At 45.5% G+C, this 24,124-nt stretch overlaps 1 protein-coding gene across 1 annotated transcript in view; it reads right to left on the bottom strand.

Moving 5' to 3' along the window:
• Positions 1 to 24,124, bottom strand: part of PDLIM1 (PDZ and LIM domain 1) — a 43,799-nt gene that overhangs the window by 9,899 nt on the left and 9,776 nt on the right. Inside the window, exons 2-4 of the mRNA XM_006735590.3 lie at positions 16,289 to 16,440; positions 14,318 to 14,402; positions 9,378 to 9,580 (exon numbers count right to left, since the gene is read on the bottom strand). Of these exons, the coding sequence (XP_006735653.1) occupies positions 9,378 to 9,580; positions 14,318 to 14,402; positions 16,289 to 16,440 (440 nt within the window). The remainder of the gene's footprint in view (positions 1 to 9,377; positions 9,581 to 14,317; positions 14,403 to 16,288; positions 16,441 to 24,124) is intronic.

Here is a 24,124-nt window from a genome sequence, read left to right as displayed (position 1 = left end):
TGCACTCGTAGAAGTGGCTTCAGCCCTACAGACAGAGTGGTTCGACTTGCTGGGGGCCACTGCCTGCCTCCTTGGGCCTGGGAGGCGGCCTGGCGGGCTGCGTAGACAGAGCTCTGTTCCCCACAGATGACGCCGTGCTTGTGCATTGGTCTGCATTGGTACCTTGCACAGCCATGTGACGTTTGCTCTGTGGCCCCATTGGGCATACTGTCCCTCTTCCCTAGAGGGTGGCATCTTCTGAAAAAGCAGCCGAGGCTCAGAAGCTGGGGGGATTTGAAACTGGATACCCGAAAAAGGACTAGAGGATATGCTGATGACAAATAAGCACATGAAAAGATGTCTGACATCTTTACCCACTAGGGAAGTGCAAATTAAAACCACAATAAGATATTACTCATCCCTATGAGAATGGCTAAAACAAAAAATAGTGACAGCACCAAATGCTAGAGAGGATATGGAAAAACTTGACTATTCAGACACTGTGGGGAGGAATGTAAAATGGTACACTCTGCAAAACAGTTTAGCAGTTTTATAAAATTAAACATGTACATGTAACTAACTACCTGGGCCTTTATCCCAAAGAGATAAAAATTTATGGTTGCACAAAAACGTGTTCATAAATGTTTATAGCAGCTTTATAAGAGCTGAAAACAAGACACAACCCAGATGTCCTTCAATGGGTCAATGGTGAAAACAAACTGTGGTACATCCATACCATGGAATAAAGCCAAATCAGGAAGGAACAACTAGACAGAAGATCAATAAGGAAACACAGGTAACTGAACCACACTCGAGACCAACTGGACCTAACAGACATATGGACCACTACACCCAACGACAGCAGAATACACATTCTTCTCAAGTGCATATGGAATATTCTCCAAGATAGACCACATGTTAGGCCACAAAACAATCTTAAATTTAGGAAGACTGAAATCACCAAGTATCTTTTCTAACCATAATGGAATGAACAAATCAATAGCAGAAGGAAAATTGGAAAATTAAAAAAAAAAACTGGACACTAAACAATACACTCCTGAACCAGTGGGATAAAGAAAAAATCGCAAAGGAAATTAGAAAGTATTTTGAGACAAATGAAAATGAAAAAAACAACATACTAAAAATTATGTAATGTGGCAAAAGAGGGACTTTATAGCAGTAAACACCTAATTAAAAAAGAAGAGAGCTCTCAAATAAGCAAACTGTGTATCTCAAGGGACAAGAAAAAACTAAACTCGAAGTTGACAGAAGGAAGAAAATAATAAAGATTAGAGCAGAAACAAACAAAATAGAGAAGAGAAAAACAACAGAAAACCATCATCAAAACTAAGTTTGTTTTTTTAAAAAAAAAATCAACAAAATTGACAAACTCTTAGCTAGACTAAGAAAAAGAGGGAAGACCCAAGTAACAAAAAGCAGAAATGAAGGAAGAGACATTACAGTGGATCTGATAGAAATAAAAAGGATCAGAAGACATTATTATGAACAATATGCACAAACTGGATAATCTAGAAGAAACAGATAAATTCCTAGAAACATACAACCTACCAAAATGAAATCATGAAAGGAAAAAATCTGAACAGACCTATAATAAATAACAAGATTGACTCAGTAACCAAAAGTCTACCAACAACAAAAAACCCAGGACCAGATGGCTTCACTGGAGAATTCTACCAAACAATTAAAGAAAAATTGACACCAGGGCATCTGGGTGGCTCGGTTGGGCATCTGACTCTTGATTTCGGCTCAGGTCATGATCTCAGGGTTGTGGGATTGAGCCCCGTGTAGGGCTCCACACTCAGCAGGGAGTCTGCTTGGGATTCTCTCTCTCCTCCCTCTCCCTCTGCCCCTCCCCTCCCAAGCTCATGTGCGCTCTTTCTCAAATAAATAAATAAATCTTAAAAAAAGAAGACGAGGAATTGAAACCAATCCTTCTCAAAGTCTTCCAAATAACTGAAGAGGAGGGAACACTTCCAAAGTCATTCTATGAGGCCAGCATTACCCTGATACCAAAACCAGACAAAGGTACCACAGGAAAATCAAACTACAGACCAATATCTCTAATAGTATTGATGCAAAAATCCTCAGCAAACGGAATTCAACAGCACATTAAAATGATTATACACCCATGACTAAGTGGGATTTATTCCTAGAATGCAAAGATGACTCAACATACCAAAATCAATCAATGTAATACACTTCATTAACAGAATGGAAGATAAAAACCACAAGGTCAGCTCAGTTGATTAAAAAAAAAAAACAACACATTTGACAAAATTCAACATACTCTCATGATAAAAACACTAAACAAATCAGGAATAGAAGGAAATTACTTCAACATAATAAAGGTCATGCATGACCAGCCCACAGCTAACATCACTGGAAGTTTTTCCCACAAGCTCAGGAAAAAGACAAGGATGCCCACTCTCACCACTTCTGTTCAACATAGTACTGAAGTCCTAGCCTAGGCAATTAGGCCAGAAAAGGAATAAAAATCATCCAAATTGGAAAGGAAGAAGGAATATTATCTCTGTTTACAGACGGCATGATCTTATACATAGAAAATCCTAAAGACCCACAAACAAAAATATCGTTATAATAAAGGAATCCAGCAAAGCTGCAGGATACAAAATCAACACATGAAAATCAACTGTGTTTCTATTCACTAACAATGAACAATCCACAAAGAAAATTAAGAAAACAATCCCATTTACAATAGCATCAAATGAATAAAATCTGTGAGAATAAACTTAACCAAGGAGATGAAAAACTTGTACACTGAAAACTACAAAACACTGATAAAAGAAATTAAAGAGGACACAAATAAGTCCATGTTTATAGACTGGAAGAATTAATAATGTTAAAATGTCTATATTACTGAAAGCAATCTACAGATCCAATGCAATCCCTATCAAAAACTCAATGGTGTTTTTTGCAGAAACCGGAAAAAGCATCCTGAAATTCATATGAAATCTCAAAAGGACCCCAAGTAGCCAAAACAATCTTGAGACAGCAAAGCAAAACTAGAGGTATCATATTTCCTGATGTCAAAACATATTACAAAGCTATAGTAATCAAAACAGTGTGGCACCTGCCTAAAGACAGACATACAGACCATGGAAGAAAATACAGAGCCCAGAAAAAAAAAACAAAACACCTGGTAAATATGGTCAAAAGGATCTTTGATAAGGATGCCAAGAATACACAATGCAGAAAGGATAATCTCTTCAAAACTGGTTATCTGTATATAAAAGAATGAAAATGGACCTTTATCTCACCATATACAAAAATCAACTAAAAAAATGGATTAAAGACTTAATGTAAGACCTAAAACCATAAAAATCCTAGAAGAAAACACAGGGGTAAAGCTTTGGGACATCAATCTTGGAAATGGTTTCTTGAACAGGATACCAGAAGCACAGGCAACAAAACCAAAATTAGACAAGCGGGAGTACATCAAACTAAAAAGCTTCTACATAGCAAAAGAAACAACAGGGTAAAGAGGCAATCCATGGAATAGGAGAAAATATTTGCTAACCATATATTTGATAAGGGGTTAATATCCATAGTATATAAAGAATTCCTACAACTCCATTACAAACAAACAAAAAAAAAAACAAAACCCAAATAACCTGATTTTAAAAACGAGCAAAGGACTTGAACAGACATTTCTCCAAAAAGATACATACTGGCCAGCAACCATATGAAAGGATATAGAACAGCGGCTACAAAAATAAATAACTAAATAATCCCAAAAAACCACAGAACCACAAATGTTGGTAAGGATGGAGAAATCGGAACCCCGTGCACTGTTGGCGGGAATGTAAAATAGCACAGCGTTATAGAAAACGTTATGAAGGTTCCTCAAAAAATAAAAAATAAAATTACCATATGATCCAGCAATCCCATTTTGGGGTATCTAGCCAAAAGAATTAAAATCAGGATCTGAAAAAGATATGTGCACACTCATGTTCATTGCAACATTAGTCACAATCACTGAAGGGTAGGATCAGCCTGTATGTCCACTGGCAGATGAATGGATAAAGAAAATGTGGTACATACAGACGATGGAGTCGTCTTCCTGAGCCTTAAAAAAAAAAGTCTTGTTGGGGCGCCTGGGTGGCTCAGTCATTAAGCGTCGCCTTCAGCTCAGGTCATGATCCCAGCGTCCTGGGATCGAGCCCCACATCGGGCTCCCTGCTCAGCGGGGAGCCTGCTTTTCCCTCTTCCACTCCCCCTACTTGTATTCCCTCTCTGTGTCTCTCTGTGAAATAAATAAATAAAATCTTAAAAAAAAAAAAAAAGTCTTGTCACATGCTGCAACATGGATGAACCTTGACGACATTATGCTAAGTGAAATAAACCAGCCATAATATGACAAATACCACATGATTCTACTTATGTGAGGTACCTCAAGTGGTCACTCTTAGAAACAGAGTGACTGGAGGGGTGCCTGGAGGGCTCAGTCAGTTAAGCATCAGACCCTTGATTTCAGCTCAGGTCATGATCTCAGGGTTGAGTGATTGAGCCCACGTCAGGCTCCTCCTTGGGTGTGGAGCCTGCTTAAGATTCTCTCTCGTTCTCCCTCTGCCCAGAGTGGGAGGGGAAAGTTGGGCTGTTCAGTGGATACAGAACTTCAGTTTCGCAAGATGAAAAAGTTCTAGAGATCTGTTGCACAATGATGTGTATGTATATGTATGTTACCAGTCCTGTATACTTAAAAATGGTTAAGATGGTATATTTTATGTTAAGTGTTTTGTTACCACAATGAAAAAAAAAATCCTTAGAACAGGAAAAAAGGGAACTATTGGTACATAAAACAACCTGAATAAATCGAATAAATTTCCAGTGAATTATGCTGAGTAAAAAAAGCCAATTCCAAAAAGTCACCTCTTGTATGATTCCATTAATAGAACATTCTTGAAATAACAAAAGTATAGAAACGGATAGATTAGTGGCTGCCAGGGGTTAAGGAGGGTGCAGGAGTAGGGGGGAGTGGGTATGACTATAAAAGGACCACACGAGGGACCCCTGTGGTGATAGAAATCTCCTCTGCCCTCCTCCTCCTACTACTGATGTCAACATTCTTCTTTTGATAATGTGCTATAGCTTTTAAGGTGGTACCACTGAGGGGAACTGGGTACAGGGTATAAGGGACCTTTCTCCATTATTTACTATAACTGCATGTGAATCTACAATTACTTTAAAATAAAAAGTTTAATTGAACTTAAGAAACCTTTTCCCCACATGAGAGAGGGCTAAGCGCTAACTGGAAATAATACAGAGATTTTAGTACTTGGTGGTTATGTCAGTGGGGATGAAGGATGCAGGCTGACTCAGAAAAACTCTTCATGTCTGAGGTGCCTCAACTTGGTCACCCTATTGTCCACCAAAACATGCAGTATTGAGAAACCCTAGATAATCCTTTTTGGAAAGGGAGCCTAGCCAGAAGGCTCCCTGAGTTTTAGTCTTCAAAGGCCTAGATGTTGGACCTGTAATAAGAAACCAGGGGAGTAATTATGGGCCCCAGGAGAAGAGGGAGGAACACCCAGACTCCAGAGCCTTCTGGGGGCCGTGGGCAAGTTTAGCTAGGGGGTAAACAGCCACCGTCATGATAGAGATTTTCTTCTGATCCAGCTCTGAATGAGTCAGGGTTAATATAATCCCTCTGATATCATGTGAATAGAGAACAATGCATCCCTTTATTTCCACTGCACCTGCTTAGAAATATGCCTCATGAGTATACGGGGGGGGGGGGGAGGGCGGGGATTGCCTGAGAACACAAGCTGGAAGAGCCAGTATCTTTAGACTACTGTGTTGGTTAAGGGAGTCCAGCCACCAGGCCATGAAGAGGCCACCACTCCATCAGGAAGGTGATGAACTGTACCGGCTGGCTGGACGTTAGCGACAATGCTGGAAAGAAAACAGTCTACTGGAAGTCATAGCAACATCTTCTCCAGAACACTTATCCACATGCTTCTGCCCTTCTGGAGCCCCCAGTACTCAGAAGTGGTGGGTGTGGAGTCCTCACAGGCAGTGAAATCAGTAATCACCGGCATTCACCGAGCACCCGCGCTGGGTGCTGACGCTTCACCGCCTTCTCTAAATAACCCGCTGCTGAGGCAGAAAGCACTACGTGTGCCTTAGAGGTGGGGAGGCTGAGTCACTGAAGTTAGCATGGTCTGCCCTCGGTAGGAGGCCTGCCTGGAATTCACCGGCCCTCTATCTACAAGGCTTGTACCTTTAGGAAAGTACAAAGCGGCATCACATCTACAGAGAAATCCAGACCGTGAATCACCAGAAAATGACCAGAGCCCTTCAAGTCAGCTGAAAGAGGTCAGAGGGCCTGAGGGTGAACGATTTCGGCTGAACAGAGCAAAATTTCCTCCACCCACATGGGTGTCACAACAGTCAACAAATGACTGTTGAGCTGAACTGGCCCCAAAGGCTGTCCCACTCAGCTGTGTGTGTGCTGGGACGCCAGGCGGCAGATGGTACCCTCTTGCCTGCCATCCCAGTTTAATTTGGAAACAGCAATGCTGTCTGTTTTCTTGTCACATGGGGACGTGGACCGGGGACGCCCAACGAGACAGGGAGCCACACACACACACACACACACACACACACTAGGCTGCTCTGAAGTGCAGGGGACAAAGAAACTCAAACGTGAGCCCCAGGGAATCAGTGATGACCTCAGATGCAAAGTATGAAGTGAGCCAATTCTGGAACCTCAGTGAACGTTACAGACTAAACAGTGGGGGTGAGCGAGCGCTTGGGACTTCTGCTGACTGAGCGAGCAAGCAAGCTACCCGGGGGCTGCCGGCCGCACAGGAGAGCCTCTCTCTGCTGAGAATGCACAAGTGGGCCTCCCCAAAGCAGGTTGGTAAGCAGAGCCCCACGATGGGCAGCATGGCCCCTGCGGGCCCTGCCTCTGCCATGGGCTGCTGGGATTCCCACTGTTTCTGGATTTATCCTCAGAGTCTGGGATGAGGCAGAAGCCTGGCCCCCTGTGCTGAGAAAATCTGGAAGGACAGCCCTGATATCAAGAAGACTGAGCGCCTGCTGCAGCCAGAAGGTCTGTGACAGGAGGGGACAGGGGCTGGAGGAAAGGCTTGCAAGTGTCCAGACAGTTTCAGACTTAATTGTTTCAGATTGAAGGCGGGGGAGCAGGTGGGGAGCCTGAGAGAAGAAAGAAGACATTAATGAAGGAAAAACCGCCAAAGCCCGACTAAAAATACTCCCCAGGCACATATTTCTCCCAATGCATAGCAGTTCGTTCAATTAAGGATGTGTCATTTCCTGGGTTATTAAATCCAGATCATGGAACATTCCACTCTGGGATAGTAAAAGAGGGTCATGTTCTCAGCCTCCCCCAGCACCAAAGCAGCAAAGAACAGGGATCATGGCCCGTGGTGTTTCGGCTACTCGGCTCCCCATGGGGCTGCCTGAGAGAAAGCTTCCCTCAGGGTATGTCCGTGGAAAGCCCAGGGGGCCCAGCACGACATTCTTTCTCAGGTACCCCCAAATGCCCCCGGAGTCACCTGGAAGGGCATCGTCATCCCAAGCCACTAAGGCCCTGCAGGAATCAGAATTTGGGGGAAGCAGCAGCATTAGTGGCCACCTTGCCTTGGTTACTATAATAAATGTCAGTAACCTTGAATATCTTGTAAAGCCAAAGTCACGCAGCAAAGAGTCTCCCCTTCTAGACTCTAAGAAACTTAAAGGAAATCGCAGAGCCTTTCAGAGCTGGGCATAGGGACCTGCATGCAGTGGGTGCCCAATAACATCTGCCTCCCTTTTCTGGGGAGAGGGCGACTATCTGCATGGTCCGGTGAAGGAGCCCTTGGGAGGGGTCCCCACGACAGCCCTTTCCACACATTTAAGTCGTCTGGAACCTCCCATGCCTTAACCTCTCCTAACCTGCATCTGAAGCAATGGGTTTGCAATTTACTCACCCAAAGAGCTGGGCAGATGCTTGTTAAAGGTGAGTCAGGGAGAAACTGAACAGCAAACGGGCTTCAGAGGAAATACAAGAACTGAGGATTCCAACTGGGAAGGATGCTCAGAGATCAGACAAGGTTTGGACCACATGGTATTTTCCAACCAGTTTGACTGTCACCAACATTTAAAAATCAGGTTTCAGATTTAAAAAAAGGCTTTCTGGCTTCCGTGAAATTAATCAGCAGAAATTAATGAATGAGTGGCACTGCTGGAGCCACTCTGGGCTGCCCACAGGCCACTGTGCCCCACACTGTCTGCACTCCGAGCTCCGTCCTTATCTTCCCTCCCACCTTCGGGCCGGTGAGGGGGCAACACATGACCTAGTCCATCATCTTTTCACTCACAGAGAACTGGTCCCACCTCCTATTCTCCTTCCTCAAACCCGGGTCCTTTGCTGTGGTATCCCCAGTGTTTCTGGATTCATCTTCAAAGAGTCTGGGATGGGGCCCCTGGGTGGCTCAGTTGGGTAAGCATCCCACTCTCGATCTCAGCTCACGTCTTGATCTCAGGGTCGTGAGTTCAAGCCCCGAGTTGGGCTCCACGCTGGGGGTGGAGCCTACTTCAACCAACCAACCAAAGAGTCTGGGATGGAGCAGACACTGGGCCCCCCCTGCTGCGAAGCCCAGTGTCTGCTCCATCCCAGACTCTCTGGTTGCCCTTCCTAGTAGACGGGCGTGCCCAGGAGTTCCTCCATGCGGATAAAGGCTTAGAGGCAACTGTGGCCAAATGGCTGGTGACAGGAGGGGACGTGCCTCCCCAGCCCTGAGAAAGAGGCTTCCTTAGACCTCTCCACCCTGTCCACCTGCAGTGTGCCCCCACTCCACCTCTGCCTCTGATCAGAACCTGTTCCGACAGACACACATTTATATCCTCACAAACTTCTCTTCTATTGTTTTCACTGGGGCCACTCTGGGGAAAAAAAGCAAATGCTTGTTCACAAAAACTGCATCATGAAGTACCTGTCCCTTGCTCAGACTAGATGGTGAACACAAGGAGAAGCCCCAAACTATAAATACAAAAGAATGTCTCAGCAATGAGTAGGGCTGCCAAAGAAGGAAGATGATCTCAGAGAAGATGACGATGACCCGAGAAATCCAGAAAATAAGAACACAGATCTCGGTGAATACTTGATTCATCTGTGCTAGGCACAGCACGAGGCATTTTACACATTACTTCTTATGTTCACAACAACCCTACAAGGCAGGTGGTATTTGCCCCTTTTTTAGAAATAAGGAAAGCACGGTGCTAAAGGAGACAGTTTTCTCTCTGGACTCCGGGAGGCTCAACCTCCCGTCCACCTGTCTGGACGCACCTGACCCTGCTGGGAACGGCCGTTTCCAGGACCAGCCTGTAGGGGGAATTCAAGGGCTACTTACGCTCTGCCACCGTCCGTCTCCTGCCCGGCAGCTGCTGTCTTTGACTCCAAGGCGTTGTTGAAGCTGGAGATGTTTTCAGAGGAATAGAGGCCAGCTGGGTTGTTGTACTGGTTTGTGATGACCCTGGGGGCAGAGCTGGAGGCCCCCGAGGTGGTAAAGGGCACGGCACTCCGGTTGTGGGCACTGCCTATGTGCAGGACCTCCTGCGGGCAGAGATCAGAGGAGAAATCAAGGGGGCGCTCAGTGCACACCCCTCGAGGGGCAGTGCAGGCTGAGTGCCAGAAAGTAAGCTACAGGGGCCCTGGGTCAACACCAAACTTCAGCGGAGGGGCTCTGACAGGCCCACTAGACACGCAGGTAATGAGCGGGGAAGCCTCAAGATGGGCGAGGGTGCGGCCTCGCTCGCCAGCAACGCCTTCTGCTTCTTCCCTGAGGCCCAGTCAGGCCTGGTCTGCTGCTGGGCACCCCCGGGCACGACACCCCTAGATGCCCTGGGCCATCATGGTCCAAGCTGGAGCTGATACACCCTTTCAGGGCACATTCCAGAGGGATTACGGTACGAGGAGGAGAAGGACAGAAGTCACTTGCGTCAGTGTGGAGCAGGAGATGATAAAAGGTGGAGACAAATTCCCTAGGATCCAACGGGTTAGACAAGCAAGATAAGAAGCCTGTGGGGCCACCGGCCAGAGCAGCTACTGAGGAGGCAGAGGTGGCTCAGTGCTCTGGCCGGAAGGGGTAAAAGGAGCTCAGGATCTGCGGTTTCTTGCAGGAGAAGGCCAAGGATCACCAGAGGGAAGGCTAGGAGCTTCCTGTTAAGAGGGGCGTGCCCAGGAGTTCCTCCGAGCTCAGCTCCCTCCTTCTGTGAGGTGGGACAGCACCCTCCCCCCCTTCCCTGGACTGCCAGGAGCCCTGGATAATTCCTACAGCTACAATAGCTCAGAGCTTCTTTACAAACACCCCCGCCCCCGACACTTTTTAAACTAACATTCCTGTTCCTAAAAGTCATGGCTTTTTTTTTTTTTAATAATTTTTTTTTATTTATTCATGTGAGACAGAGAGAGAGAGAGCAGGAGCAGTGGGGAGAGGCAGAGGAAGAGGGAGAAGCAGACTCCCTGCCGAGCAGGGAGCCCAATGTGGGGCTCGATCCCAGGACCCTGGGATCATGACCTGAGCTGAAGGCAGACGCTTAACCATCTGAGCCACCCAGGCGCCCCAAGTCATGGCTTTTCTGACAATGCAATTAGAAAGGTACTTTCTGCACGAACATTCTGGACCAACCCCACAGCACCGTCTATGCAGCGACTAAACTCGACCTGCACCCTATTTTCTGGGGCGTACTGAACCCTGGCCTCTTTCTTAACACCCAGGCCCAGAACAGCTGGCCCCTAAAGAGTTCTGGTCTTCTGTTGCTCTTCCTTTTTACCCCCCTCTCTTTTTTCCACCAAAACTTCAAGTCTTTCACGCTTTCTTAGAAAACATGACAATGAAAAGTTAACAGCTTAATTCACTGTGTACTGATTTAAATAAAAGTCAAGGAAATATTTTTATAATTGAGATTTCTTTTTCACTATTCAGATAGGCTTCCTTTTTAACAAGTTGGAACCAGTGAGGTTTTAATGTAGAAATTACATTGAGTTCACCTTGTCCTCTTAGGACAAAAGCTAAGTACACAGAGATCACTCCCAAAAAAGGGGAAGTATAATTAGTTAAGAAAATAACTTTAGCAGCAATCAAAGCATGGTTAAGTAAAGTTTATGGCACAGCTACCGTGAAGAATAATATACAGTCATTAACAGCAGGGGATTTGCACATCGGTGGTGGCCTGGGATTTTGGTACAGTTCTGTTCTCTCCACAGCAATTCCTCAGAGCAGCACAGGATGCTGAGCACCAAGGAAGATTCCTAGTTTTCTGTCTTGGCTCAATTTTCCCGTCACTTCCTGTTTGGCCCTGGGCAAGTTAGAGCTCTCTGAGCCCATTTCTCATCTTTACAATGAAGTCAACACAGCCTTCTCTCACCAGGGACTTGATGTGACATGTTAGTGTAGCAAGCACAGTGATGGGCAAACAGCAGACCTTTGACCAGTGTCCGGTCCCTTCTCCCTCCCTAGATACACATTTCCATTGAGAATGGAAGTCAACAGAAATTATTCCGGTTGGAAATTCTGATTTTTCATTTTATAGAGAATCTTCGGAGAATGTATCTGTTTTGTACATGAAAGGAATATCTCTAACCCCATGTGAATACTGGTCTTTCCAGAAGTCAGGCAGTTAATTCAGGGCCTGCCTTTTGGAAGGGATGATGTAATTGTTTGGGCTTTGTATTTATCAGTCTCCAAGGAAACTCAATAATGAGGAAATATAAACTAGGTGTGTAACTACTCTGACCTCAGATAAGCTGGGGTGGTGGTTGGCATTACATGAACTAACAGATCTTTTAATTATAGATGAACTCTGCTCTTACTCATTCTTTATTTTAGAATGACTGGAAGTGGAAGGTTTTGGAAAAAGGAGAGTGGGAAGTTTTTCATAGGAACAAAGAATTACTGGAATCAAAAGAAAAATATACTCAAGTTAGATGTTAAAGTATTTGTAAAGAATTTTTTAAATTCTTTTTTTAAGTAAGAGAACTACCTTCAAAATATTAATACAGGGACCGGATTATATGTTTATGATGAAAACTCAAGCATAAGACATAGAAAAAGCATAACTGTAATAAGTTTTACCTTATTTAAGTAAAAATAAGATTTTAGGTAGACCAAATTAAAACAAAATCATTCCTGGGGCGCCTGGGTGGCTCAGTTGGTTAAGCGACTGCCTTCGGCTCAGGTCATGATCCTGGAGTCCCTGGATCGAGTCCCGCATCGGGCTCCCTGCTCGGCAGGGAGTCTGCTTTGCCCTCTGACCCTATCCCCTCTCATGTGTTCTCTCTCAAATAAATAAATAAAATCTTTAAAAAAATAAAAAATAAAAAACAAAATCATTCCTTATGTATTATAAAATATATGAGAGTTTAACACATTGAAACTTAACATTTATAGTAAATTCAGCAAAGTGACTAAGAACTTCTCGGGAAATTGGAATTAACGGTGGCATGTTTAAAATTAGTTTGTATGGGGTGCCTGGCTGGCTCAGTCAGAAGAGCCTGCGACTCCTGATCTCGGGGTTGTGAGTTCGAGCCCCATTTTGGGTGTAGAGATTACTTCAAAAAAATAAAAAATAAAAAATATATATATGTCTATATAAACTTTTAAAAAATAATAAAAAAATTTGTTTGCACAACTGTTGGTTTACAGACTGAGTGCCACTCTATCAGCTTTCCTTATAGGAGCTGTACAGAATAACATGTTCATGCTGGTTTTGAAATGCCAGATGCAAAATGGTCCTTAATGTAACTCTTAGGATTTCTTGAGTATGATTTTTATTATATTAAGGAAAAAAATGTTGTATGACAACATCTCAGAAATTCTAAAGGATACCTTTGAGAAAATCTGACTTCTATTTTTATTTGTATTTTTTTTAAAGATTTTTATTTATTTGAGAGAGAGAATGAGAGAGAGAGAGCACATGAGAGGGGGGAGGGTCAGAGGGAGAAGAAGACTCCCTGCTGAGCAGGGAGCCTGATGTGGGACTCGATCCTGGCACTCCAGGATCATGGCCTGAGCCGAAGGCAGTTGCTTAACCAACTGAGCCACCCAGGTGCCCCAAGAAAATCTGACTTTTAAACAACCACTCAATTTATCCACATGATGCACTCCATGAGTTCATTTTCTTTTTTTTCCATAAGTTCATTTTCATAGAAGTTTCTGTCATGCATAAAGGATAGCTACCTGTTACCTTTTTATTTTATCTTGATTCACCATAAAAAGTAAGTCGTGTCCCAAATTTAGAAAAAAAGTTAAAGTTCAAATCTTCAATTGGGGTTAAATGTATAACAATCACAAACCAGTCTAAGAGACCTTTTCAGAAGACATTATCAATTTATTAACTTTTTTTAAGATTTTTGTATTTTTAAGTAATCTCTACACCCAGCATGGGGCTCGAACTCACAAGCCCAAGATCAAGAGTCGCATGTTCCACTGACTCAGTCAGGCCCCCCTATTTATTAACTTATTATTAATAATTCATTAATGTATCCAAGACACATACTTTGTAAAAAGGAGCAGGCCAGGCATGAGAAATTTTACGAAGATGTTCAAACATGCTAAAGTTTTCTCCCCTTATTTCAAAAGAATACCCATTCATTGTAGGTAATTTAGGAGATGCAATTAAGGAAGAAAGAAATAAAATCACTTGTAATCTAACTACTGCGAGACTTGTTTACACATATGGGATCTTCAGAGAGTCTCCTGTCCTCAGAAATTCTGTTTGGCTGACAAATTGGACACTGACCGCCTATCACGGTCTCAGTCTGAACTGCCACTTTATTCTGAGACTTTAGGGTCTCACCAGAAGTCTCACTTCTACAGAGATGAGAGAGTTCCACCAGAAGGCTCGTGGAAACCAGAGAGCAGGGCACAGGGAGGAAAGGCGAGGTAACCATCACGTCTTGCCTCTTGGCTCCAGGCCTTAGGACCTAACACTTGTTTTCTCCCCGGGTTGATTCGCGTGGATCTGAAATCCACAGTGAGCTGAGCCAGCTCCTTGATGTCACCGCGGTCCTGCCACCCTATTTCGTGCAGGAAGGCGTCCTCCCACTTCCTGTATCCCTTCCCCTGCACCGTGTCCAGTCCCGGCGACCCTGCCCAGGGGCTTTCCAGCTCTGTCTGCCCCGCACTCCCTTACGGGAAGGAGCGAACAGGAGCCAGGTCCCCGCGGTGTCAGCGGCGGGCTCTCCTGGCCTCGGCCCAGGCCTCCAGGGCCGGAGAATCGGGGGTGTGCTAAGCCGTGTGGAAGGCAGAGAAGGCAGGAGCTGTGGAGGCAATGGTGAACAAGTACTTACTTGGGGTTCAGAGGCTAAATTCATCTTGTATGGATGACGCTTCCCTTCCTCTGTCACCAGGGGAGACCAGATTTTTTGTTCAGATCTGCAACAGATTGCCAAAGCTGTTGTTTCGTTCATGCTAAATAATATATACTAAAATCCAGAAAAGGCCCCCTCTTGCCTGACTGCTGGCCTCTGAACTAGGGCTCTGCAGCCCGCCTTCCCCCGTTTGCCAATCTGATGACCTCTTGTCCGATGGCGGCCCGCACTCAGCCCTGAGGGGATTCCCATGCGGCTGAGACCTCTTCCAGCCTCACCCTCTCTTACTACGCTGTGTCGTGGCCCCCAGCCCACTGGCCTCCTCCCCGCTCCCCACTCCTGAGCAGCCTCATGCTGCCCCACCTCGGTCAGGATGGACCGAGCTTCTCCTCTCCCTCTCCCAGTGTTCTTGAGCCAGACCAGGTAACCAACTTATTCTTCGTGAAGCATGGCTGGCTCAAATAGAAGGGATGCCTCTCTTCTTTAGCATGCAAAGGCTTTCTTTGTACTGATCACACAGCAACAACCTCAGTCTAGTCCTGGCTTTCATTAGTGTAGTTTTTTCCCTCTCCAAGAGTGAGAGAATATTTATGCCTATCCTGTATGGTCAGAGAGCCAAGCATGGTACCAGACTGACACAAGAGACACCCATTGAATTCACTGGCAAATGAGTAGGGAAAAAAAAAAAAAAGAATGAATGAATGTCTTGGAAAAGGTCTGGACTCAGACCGAAACGGAGATGAGAATGAGGGACAAATGTGCTTTTGAGGGGATAGAAAAAACTGGTGTGGGGCACCTGGCTGGCTCTTGATCTCAGGGTCATGAGTTCAAGTCCAATGTTGGGTGCAGAGCCTACTTAAAAAAAAAAAAAAAAAAAAAAAAAAAAGGTGCACCTCCTATGGGGCCAGGGCTCTGAAGTATACAAATATTCGGACCTCCTGCCCCACACTTGGTCCTCCTGCCAGACCTGTGGCAGAAGGTAGAAAAAGTTATAAAGCTATTTCATAGATAAGAACCTGAACAAAGGGTTCATGATGAAGAGCAGTAGAGGCTAAAGTTAATGGCATTAAACAGCAGGTTAACAGAAGAGCAGAATGAAGAATGTGAATTTTTTTTTTAAAAGATTTTATTTATTTATTTATTTGACAGAGAGAGAGAGAGAGCACAAGCAGGAGGAGCAGCAGAGGGAGAGGGAGAAGCAGGTTCCCTGCCAAGCGGAGAGCCCAATGTGGGGCTCGATCCCAGGACCCCGAGCTCATGACCTGAGCCGAAGGCAGATGCTTAACCGACTGAGCCACCCAGGCGCCCCAAAGAATGTGCACTTGATCCAACAGGAAAGAGGGAGCCAGTAAAGGTTAAACCAAAGCTCTCCTGAAATCATGCCCTTGCAGAACCCCTCCAAGACTAAACGGAAGCAGAATGGGAATTCTACCCCAGTTCCAATTCCCAATGCCCTCTCCTCACACGGCAACCCATTGGGAACACTTAACTCTCCTTTCTTGTAGTGCACTTAAGCTCACAGGCAGCATTCTGAGTAAGGGACTGCCGTCTTTCTCTGCCACTGTAACCTCCGGGTGCCTACCCCTGCTTGGTGTGGGGTAGCACGAGCAGCATCCTCAGTACGTTCTCAGTGTTTTCCAGGAAGAAATTTTCATTTCATTTTACCTGGCAATACTTAACTGATTTTACTTCTTCAAAGTTTTGGTTGGTCATGTTGGAGCAAGTGAAAATGCAGAGCTCCTATAGAAAGACACCCACACTATAAGAAAGCACTGGGAAAATTTGAGAGAAAAGCGGGCAACCTGGGGAAATCCCAGTCCCATAGATCCACTGGCCTGGGCCTGTCCGCAGCGCACACGGAGCTGGGGCTCCAGGGCATCTGAGACAGGTGGGGCCGACGTGCTCACATGCAGCCTCCAGTCGAGGACGGAGCATTTCCAGGGGCCTTACCTGGTGACTGTGAGAGTCATGTTGTCTGTGCAACCCTTGATTTTGTTCTGGGCTTCCAAGTGTGTCATACTGCTGGTGTTTTCCCCATCGATGGCAGTGATCACATCTCCAATGCATAAGTTAGCTATCGCAGCCTTGCTTCCGGGAGTGACCTGGAAAAAAAGAAAGAGCAGGTCAGTTACTCTTTGTCTCCAAGGAAACCACTGAGTAAGTTACCACTGGGGCAAGTATTCACTGATGTGGATCAGAGCATCTGAAAAGTAAAAAGGGCGGAAACCGTAAGTTTCAATAATAACAATCCTTTAGATCCACATAACACATTACGGGTCACAAAGAGTCCTTTTCTATGTACAATGTCATTGGGTTCTTACAACAACCTTCTAAGAAAGGACACATATCAGTCCCTATTTTAGAGACTAGGACACGGAGGCTGAGAAAGATCTGTGATTTACCTGGGATCACCCAACTAGTATATCACTATATTACTAGCAATCCAACTAGTATATTTACAGAGCCAGGATCCAGAACACTTAAACCCAGAACCTAAAATAAGTTACCAAGTACATTAAAAACACATACATATGTAGAGAACATTATGTACGGCAACAGCCTATTTCTATAAAAATCTTATTATTTAAGCACAGAAAAAAATTGGAACACTGCACATAAAATTGTTCACAGTTACACATTTCTGTAGTGTGTTTGCTTTTTTACAATGATCTTGAATTAGTCTTGTAATTAAAAAAAGGAATAAAGGGGAGAATTCTACCAAACAATTAAAGAAGAATTGACACCAGGGCACCTGGGTGGCTCAGTTGGTTGGGCATCTGACTCTTGATTTCAGCTCAGATCTCGATCTCTGTCATGAGTTCAAGCCCTGTGTCGGGCTCCACGCTGGGCATGGAGCCGAGTTAAAAAGGAAAAAAAAAAACCAAAAAACAGCAACGAAGAATATTTTAATATTCTCACACTGGTCCATCTCCTCCCACCGGAGAAGTTGATTATGACTAGGATCGTCCCCTATATATATGTATATATATATATATTTTTTTTAGAGGTGGCTGGTTTTCTGCAGGCCAAATCTTCTGAATTAGCAGTTTCAAATTTATGGGCCACCAATGCTTGGGGAAAGCCAGTCAATTACTGCGGTGGGCTGTCAAACCCATCTGCTTGCTGGGCGTTACACGCGGACAGAAGAAATATCACGCTATTTTTCAAGTGAACGACAGAGGCTATTGCAATGAATGAAGTACACACTCATTCTGCAGTAGTACTAACCACAGAGTAATTTTTTGCTACTAGGTATTTTCTAAACCAAGCGATACTAAAAATACTACTATCATCCCAGTGTTGGTCCATCACTTTGATATTCAAAGACCTTCCTTGATGGGACTGCAAGCCCCCCAGGAGAATGGTGGTGACACACACAGACTCCCAGTGCTCACAGGGTCCCGATCCCCCCGCCCCAATCCCTTGGAGCCAACTGGGGAAGATCTTGTGAACACCTGGGTGTCTGCACAAAGCTGAACCATGAGTAGGAAGCCCCTTGAGGCACCAAACTGGAACACAAGGTTTACGCTCTAGGCCTCCATATCTGAGGCCGTTTCCAGCAGCCACGGTTCCTAATCAGCCCTCACCACTCTGCCCTTTGCATTGTGGTATTCCCTGCATCTGGCCCCTTCTGAGGCAGCTGGTGTGATGCTGCTGTCATGGGCCAGACCCCCCATCAGCTCCCTGACCCCATAAAGTAAGGGGTGGATGGCTTGATCCTTGGGGTCCCTTCCGGCTCAGACGTGCTATGACTTCATCAGGCAAAACTCTTCTGGAACGTAGCAGGATGTGGAAGCCGGTGCAGAGATCTTGACCTCCTAACCTTCCTTTCTGGCGTTCCCATCATCTGTTTACCAGAGATCTGTCTTTGCAAAAGCCCCTGGGGCGCCTGGCTGGCTCAGTTGGTGGAGCATGCGACTCTTGATCTCAGGGTTGTGATCTTGGGGTTGTGAGTTCGACCCCACATAGGGTGTGGAGATTACTTAAAAATAAAATCTTTAAAGGGGCACTTGGGGGGCGCCTGGGTGGCTCAGTCATTACGCGTCTGCTTTCGGCTCAGGTCATGATCCCAGGGTCCTGGGATCAAGCCCCGCGTCGGGCTCCCTGCTCGGCGGGAAGCCTGCTTCTCCCTCTCTTGCTCCCCCTGCTTGTGTTCCCTCTCTCACTGTGTCTCTGTCAGATAAATAAATAAAACCTTAAAAAAATAAATAAATAAATGGGCACTTGGGTGGCTCAGTTGGTTAAGCATCTGCCTTCGGCTCAGGTCATGATCTCGGGATCGGGGGATGGGCCCTGCAGTGGGCTCCCTGCTCAGTGGGGGGGTCTGCATCTCCCTTCCCCTCTGCCCCGGCCCCCCACCCGTGCTCGCTTGCTCTCTCTCAAATAAAATATTAAAAAAAATAAAATAAAAAATAAAATCTTTAAAATACACACACACACACACACACACACACACACACACAGACACGAGGCACATGGATGGCTCAGTCAGTTAAGAGTCTGCCTTCGGCTCAGGTCATGATCCCGGGGTCCTGGGATCGAGCCCCGCATTGGGCTCCCTGCTCAGCAGAGAGCCGGCTTCTCCCTCTCCCTCTGCTGCTCCCCCTGCTTGTGCTCTCTCTCTCTGTCAAATAAATAAAATCTTAAAACACACACACACAATAAATGAATAAATAAAAAGCAAGACCCCGTGATCCAAGGTTCAGACCTTTTTCTCATCCAGCCACTGGGAAAAGACCTTTTATCCAGGCAAGGGCAGGCTGTTCTCCTCTCAGTCCATATGGCAGAGTCAGTCCCTGGATGAACCCATACATACACTGAAACAAATTCATTTTTTGCCCCTCTCCCTTAGAAGACTGATTTGGTGTGACTTCATGTATATTTCACTTTTTTCTAAAGAACCATATACACCCCTTGTTTTAAAAATGGTCCTAAGTAGGGGCGCCTGGATGGCTCAGTTAGTTAAGCATCTGTCTTTGGCTCAGGTCATGATCTTGGGGTCCTGGGATCGAGCCCTGCATTGGGCTCCCTGCTCAGTGGGGAGTCTGCTTCTCCCTCTGTGCTCTCTCCCTCTCTTATTCTCTCTCAAACAAATGAAATCTTTAAAAAAAAATAAAAATAATAAATAATAAATAAATAAATAAATAAATGGAATGGAATGGAATGGAATGGAATGGCATGGTCCTAAGCGAGGTGCCTGGCTGGCTCAGTTGGTTCGCGCATGCAACTTCTGATCTCAGGGTCATGAGTTCGAGCCCCGTGTTTGGCATAGAGCTTTACTTTAAAACAAAACAAAACAAAAAAAGACCCTAAGCATTACTCTGTTTGGGACTGGCAATAATTCTGTTGGCAAATTCTATCTCCGGAGACTGCAGCCTGATGGAACCCATCTATCATGAAATCTAATAGTGTGAAATCTAATAGCGTTAAAGAGTCCCCTTAGGATAAAATCCAAAATCATTAACAAGGCCCATAAAGACCAGACTTCCTTCCTCACCCTCGTCATGCCACCACCCTCCCCCAGCCCCAACTGAGCTCTAGCTCCAGGGCCTGCCTTAGTTCTTTCCCACCACAGGGCCTTAGCACCTCCTGTAACCTCTGCTCTAATTAACTTTGTCTCTTCCTTCAGGTCCCACTTAAAGGACCACTTTCAGAGAGGCCTTTCCTGACCTCCAGTCTAAGGTAGAGCCCCACCTTCCTTTTAACACACTGTCCTTCTTCCTCATGACACTTGTCACATTAGGTTTATAAATCTATTTTGTGGGTTTCTTTATTTAATGTCTGAGGGCCCACTAAACAGTAAGGTGTGGGAGGGCAGGATTTTGTCTGCCCTTTGCACTGTGGTATCCCTGGTGCCTGGCACATAGTAGGTGCTCGTGCTCAATAAATATTTGTCCAATGAATGACTGAATCTAAAAAATCTAGCGTTGTGAAATATAAAATCATGCTGCTTCATTATCCCTGTTCAGAAATGACGATTTCAAAACGAATCAAATAATCATGTCCCTCAACATCACTATTCTGGACCGTGACCACCCACAAAACTAAAATGATGAGACACGGGTGGAGTGGGGAGGGAAAAGCTTGAGAAAATAGAAACAGAAGTTTCTTCTCCTTTCATATGCTCAGCTGCTAAGAACTCTGGAATTTCCAGCATTGGTTCAAACTGTCTTGTGCGAGAGGCATTTCTGTTAAGTACATCCCGGCATGTCCTGGACAAGCTAGAACCAGCCTTAAGAGTCCCAAGCCTGAGTAACCGAGGCCTGGCCATCCCTTTTTTTTTTTTTTTTTTTAAGCCAAACGTATGGGAAGCCAAAGGAAATCTCAGAAAGTTACAAGACAATATGATCTGCTGGGACTCCGATGGAATCTCACAGAAACAGATTAAGTTCACATTCTCTGAGCCATCTACTTTTGGATAAAAAAAATGGGATTTAAACAATACTAAAGCCCTTTCCCATACAATCTCCCATTTGACGACCTCACCACCAACATATAAGATAACGTCACAGATGAGGAAATCGAGATTCAGAGAAGCAGTGACTGATTCAAGTTCTCAGAGCTAAAGGCTTGAGCCTGAACTTGAAACCATACCCCCTCATTCCAAATCCCATCCCCTTTCTGTTACCAAGAGGCCACAAGCAGATGCTCCCAACCTAACTGCCAGAGCCGAAGAGAAATCCAGATCTAAGGCGACTCCTCTGCATCCCCGCATTGGCCTTCTGCACAAGGAACTCTTGTCACCACCCCTGCCACAGGCTGGGTGTGTCGTTCCCCCCACCCGCCCCAGGACAATCATCTCAACGGCTCTGTACCGGGCAAGGCCCTGTAACCCCACCTTGTTAAAATACCCAAATCAGAACATGGCCCTGGAAGGGGCCTCAGGGAGAAGACCCCTGCTTCTCCAATACTGGTTCGTCCCCATCCTCAACAGGGGCGCCAATCCTCACGACACACTCACTGTTCATCACAATCATAATCGTAATCACAGCCGTCAGTTACTAAGCACGTCTTTTAAGATTTTATTTATTTATTCATGAGAGACAGAGAGAGAGAGGCAGAGGGAGAAGCAGGCTCCCAAGGAGCAGACAGCCCGATGCGGGACTCGATCCCAGGACCCTGGGATCATGACCTGAGCCGAAGGCAGACGCTCAACCATCTGAGCCACCCAGGCGACCCACTAAGCACTTCTTATGTGCCGGGCACAGTTTAAGTATCTGGCGAGGCTCCCCGGACCCGTCCTCATGCAGTGCTAGTGATGATCTGCATCGTTGCAGAGGAGGGAGTGAAGGAACAGGGGTCAGAGCCATTTGCAGGCAGCTTACACAGCTGGTGGGCTCTGGAGCCCACCCACTTAACCCAGTGTCCCACACTGTCTGTTCTAATTTCCTCCCGAACATCAAATTCCACTAGAACCGGCTCATAATGGAGTCAGCTTCAACGTCTAAAAAAGAAATCCCATACGCTCCTCCAGAGAAACAGATCCATGAGCTCAATGGACATCCTCCAAAACCCACTTCCGGCTTTCTTCCCCAGAGACCATATAACACAATTCTCGCTGCATGAGAACCATGGGGTTATAGGCACGACTTCCACTGCTGAACAACCTGCCGTTACCTGCAGAATTCACTTCCGTCTCTCTCACCCTTCGGCCCTCCCAAGGCACACACTTTGCTCAGAGGCCAGCCCGTACAACCACCCGATACTGCAAGGTCCTAATGCATCTTTACAGCCTTCTGGCCAGACTCCTGAGAACACAAGAAGGTTTTTGAGGAGTTTAATTTCACTTCTAAACGGTGCAGAATAGGACTATGATGTAGCTCTCCCACTTTCTTCAATTACGGCCAAATAACTAAATATATGGCTGTTAGAACTGAAGGTACTGCCCACCGCTGGCTTCTCTGTGGTAATGGCAGGTTTCTATTTTCTCCCTTCTCTGTTCCCATTTTCTCTTTCTCCTTCATTCGTTCATCAGTCATTAAGTACATCCTGAAAGAGGGTGTAGCGCGTTAAGATGTGGCTTCTGAAGTCAGACAGCCAGGGTTCGAGTCCTGTCTCTGCCACCTGTGAGCTAAGTGTCCTTGGGCAGGATATGCACCCTCTTCTCATCTAGGACACAGGGGGGATAACAGTCCTGACATCGGATGGCTGTTACGAGGATTACATAAAATGATTCAGGCAGAGCACACTGTCAAGCTCCAGAAATACGAGCTACTGTTTGTAAGATTCTGGGAACCACATAAGGCATTGGGATACAGGTCTGAAAAGGATGGTGCCTACCATCAAGGTGCTCACAGTCTCCTGGGGGCGACAGGCATGTACCATCGCTGGTGTGTGCTGGGCTAGCCAGGAAGCAAGAGGCCATGGGAGCCTAAAGATGGAATCAGGGAAGACTCCCAAGAGGAGGTGTTGCTTAAAACTGTGTAAAGGTGCTACAGGAGGTGGGAAAGAGCGCGCCAAGTTACAGGAACGGCATGTGGGCGGGCGTGGGTGAAGGTGAAGCACAGCAAGTACAAGGAGAGAAAGGGGTTGAGGCTGGAGGTGTTCACACAGACCCGGAGACCGGGTAAGAACCCTGTTATTCTCCAAAAAGAGTGTACTTTGACAAACAAAGGAAAACTTGCCAATATTTACATATTGGTAAATTTCACACACACGCTTACATCCTCAGCTTCTTGTGAAAAACCTGGCAATTCTGGACCTAAGCAATCGGCACTGGCTGAGGAGCCTCTGCCCTCTTAGATATGATAAGGCATCGGCTCTCCCTTCATTTAGCACAGCCCCCACCTCGCTCGATTGCCCAGGACACAGGAACATTGCTGTACCAGATGCCATCGATCATCAGAAAATTCGTAGCTCAATGTAGTATGCAATTACAGAAACCACCAACCACTCCTGCAGCTATTAATTTAATTTTCTGACTACCTCACCCTCAAGCAAAATTCATTTGTGTTGCCTCCTGACCCCTTCACGCCAATGTGTCTGGCTTAGTTTGAAAGCTATGTAAAGCAAAATTAAAAGTAGAAATGTTTTATGACTAGGATCATGAGACACCCTGGTTTGCCCAGGACACTCCCCTATTTTCCTAGCTTCATTAGGAAAAGCACCCCATTTCACTTTTACCAGTGTTCCAGTCTGGATGATAAATTAAATTATCGTCCTTTTGACAGAGAAGGGATTTTCACCAAATATTTGTCAATTAGTTTAAACAGTTTTGAGGCAGAGCCTTTTTTCCCTAAGGGGAAAACTGTCTCTACTCAGAAGGTTCTGTTACCTGTGGACAGGAATATAGGGTAATTTCCTGAATGTCCAGAGAACACTGTTACCCTTGCCCGTTGGAATTGGCATCTACGCTTCAGGCCAGAAACGGACCCAGCTCATCATTAACTCAGGAGAACTCTGGTATTTGCAACGATGAGGCAACTGTTCCCAAGCAGGTCAGTCATCAGATCCCCTGAGGTTTTTAAAAATATAAATAGATCTCCACACCCCACCTCAGATCTGCTGAAGAGGTTTGACACAGATTCCAGGAATCTATATATTTTGTAAAGCTTCCCAGAAAATGCTGATGCTCACCAGGTTTGGAAACTTCAAGAGGGATGTTGACTACCCCTTCCCCTGAAGCTTTCTCCCTGAATGAAGTTATAAGGTAAACAAAAATACTTAGACTCTAAAATCTTAGCTCCTCCAGAAACAACCTCAAGGACTTACATTTCTATTAAGAGATGTAGAAGGCCCTTGAAATAGTCTTTCTTTATCTCTAACCAAAACATAGTAAAAAAAAAA

This window comes from Leptonychotes weddellii, chromosome 6 (assembly GCF_054177405.1).
Source record: "Leptonychotes weddellii isolate Sample4059 chromosome 6, ASM5417740v2, whole genome shotgun sequence".
Lineage (NCBI taxonomy): Eukaryota > Metazoa > Chordata > Mammalia > Carnivora > Phocidae > Leptonychotes > Leptonychotes weddellii.
The sequence above is the reverse complement of the archived record's forward strand: the minus strand, read 5'-3'. Positions and strand labels throughout refer to the sequence as shown.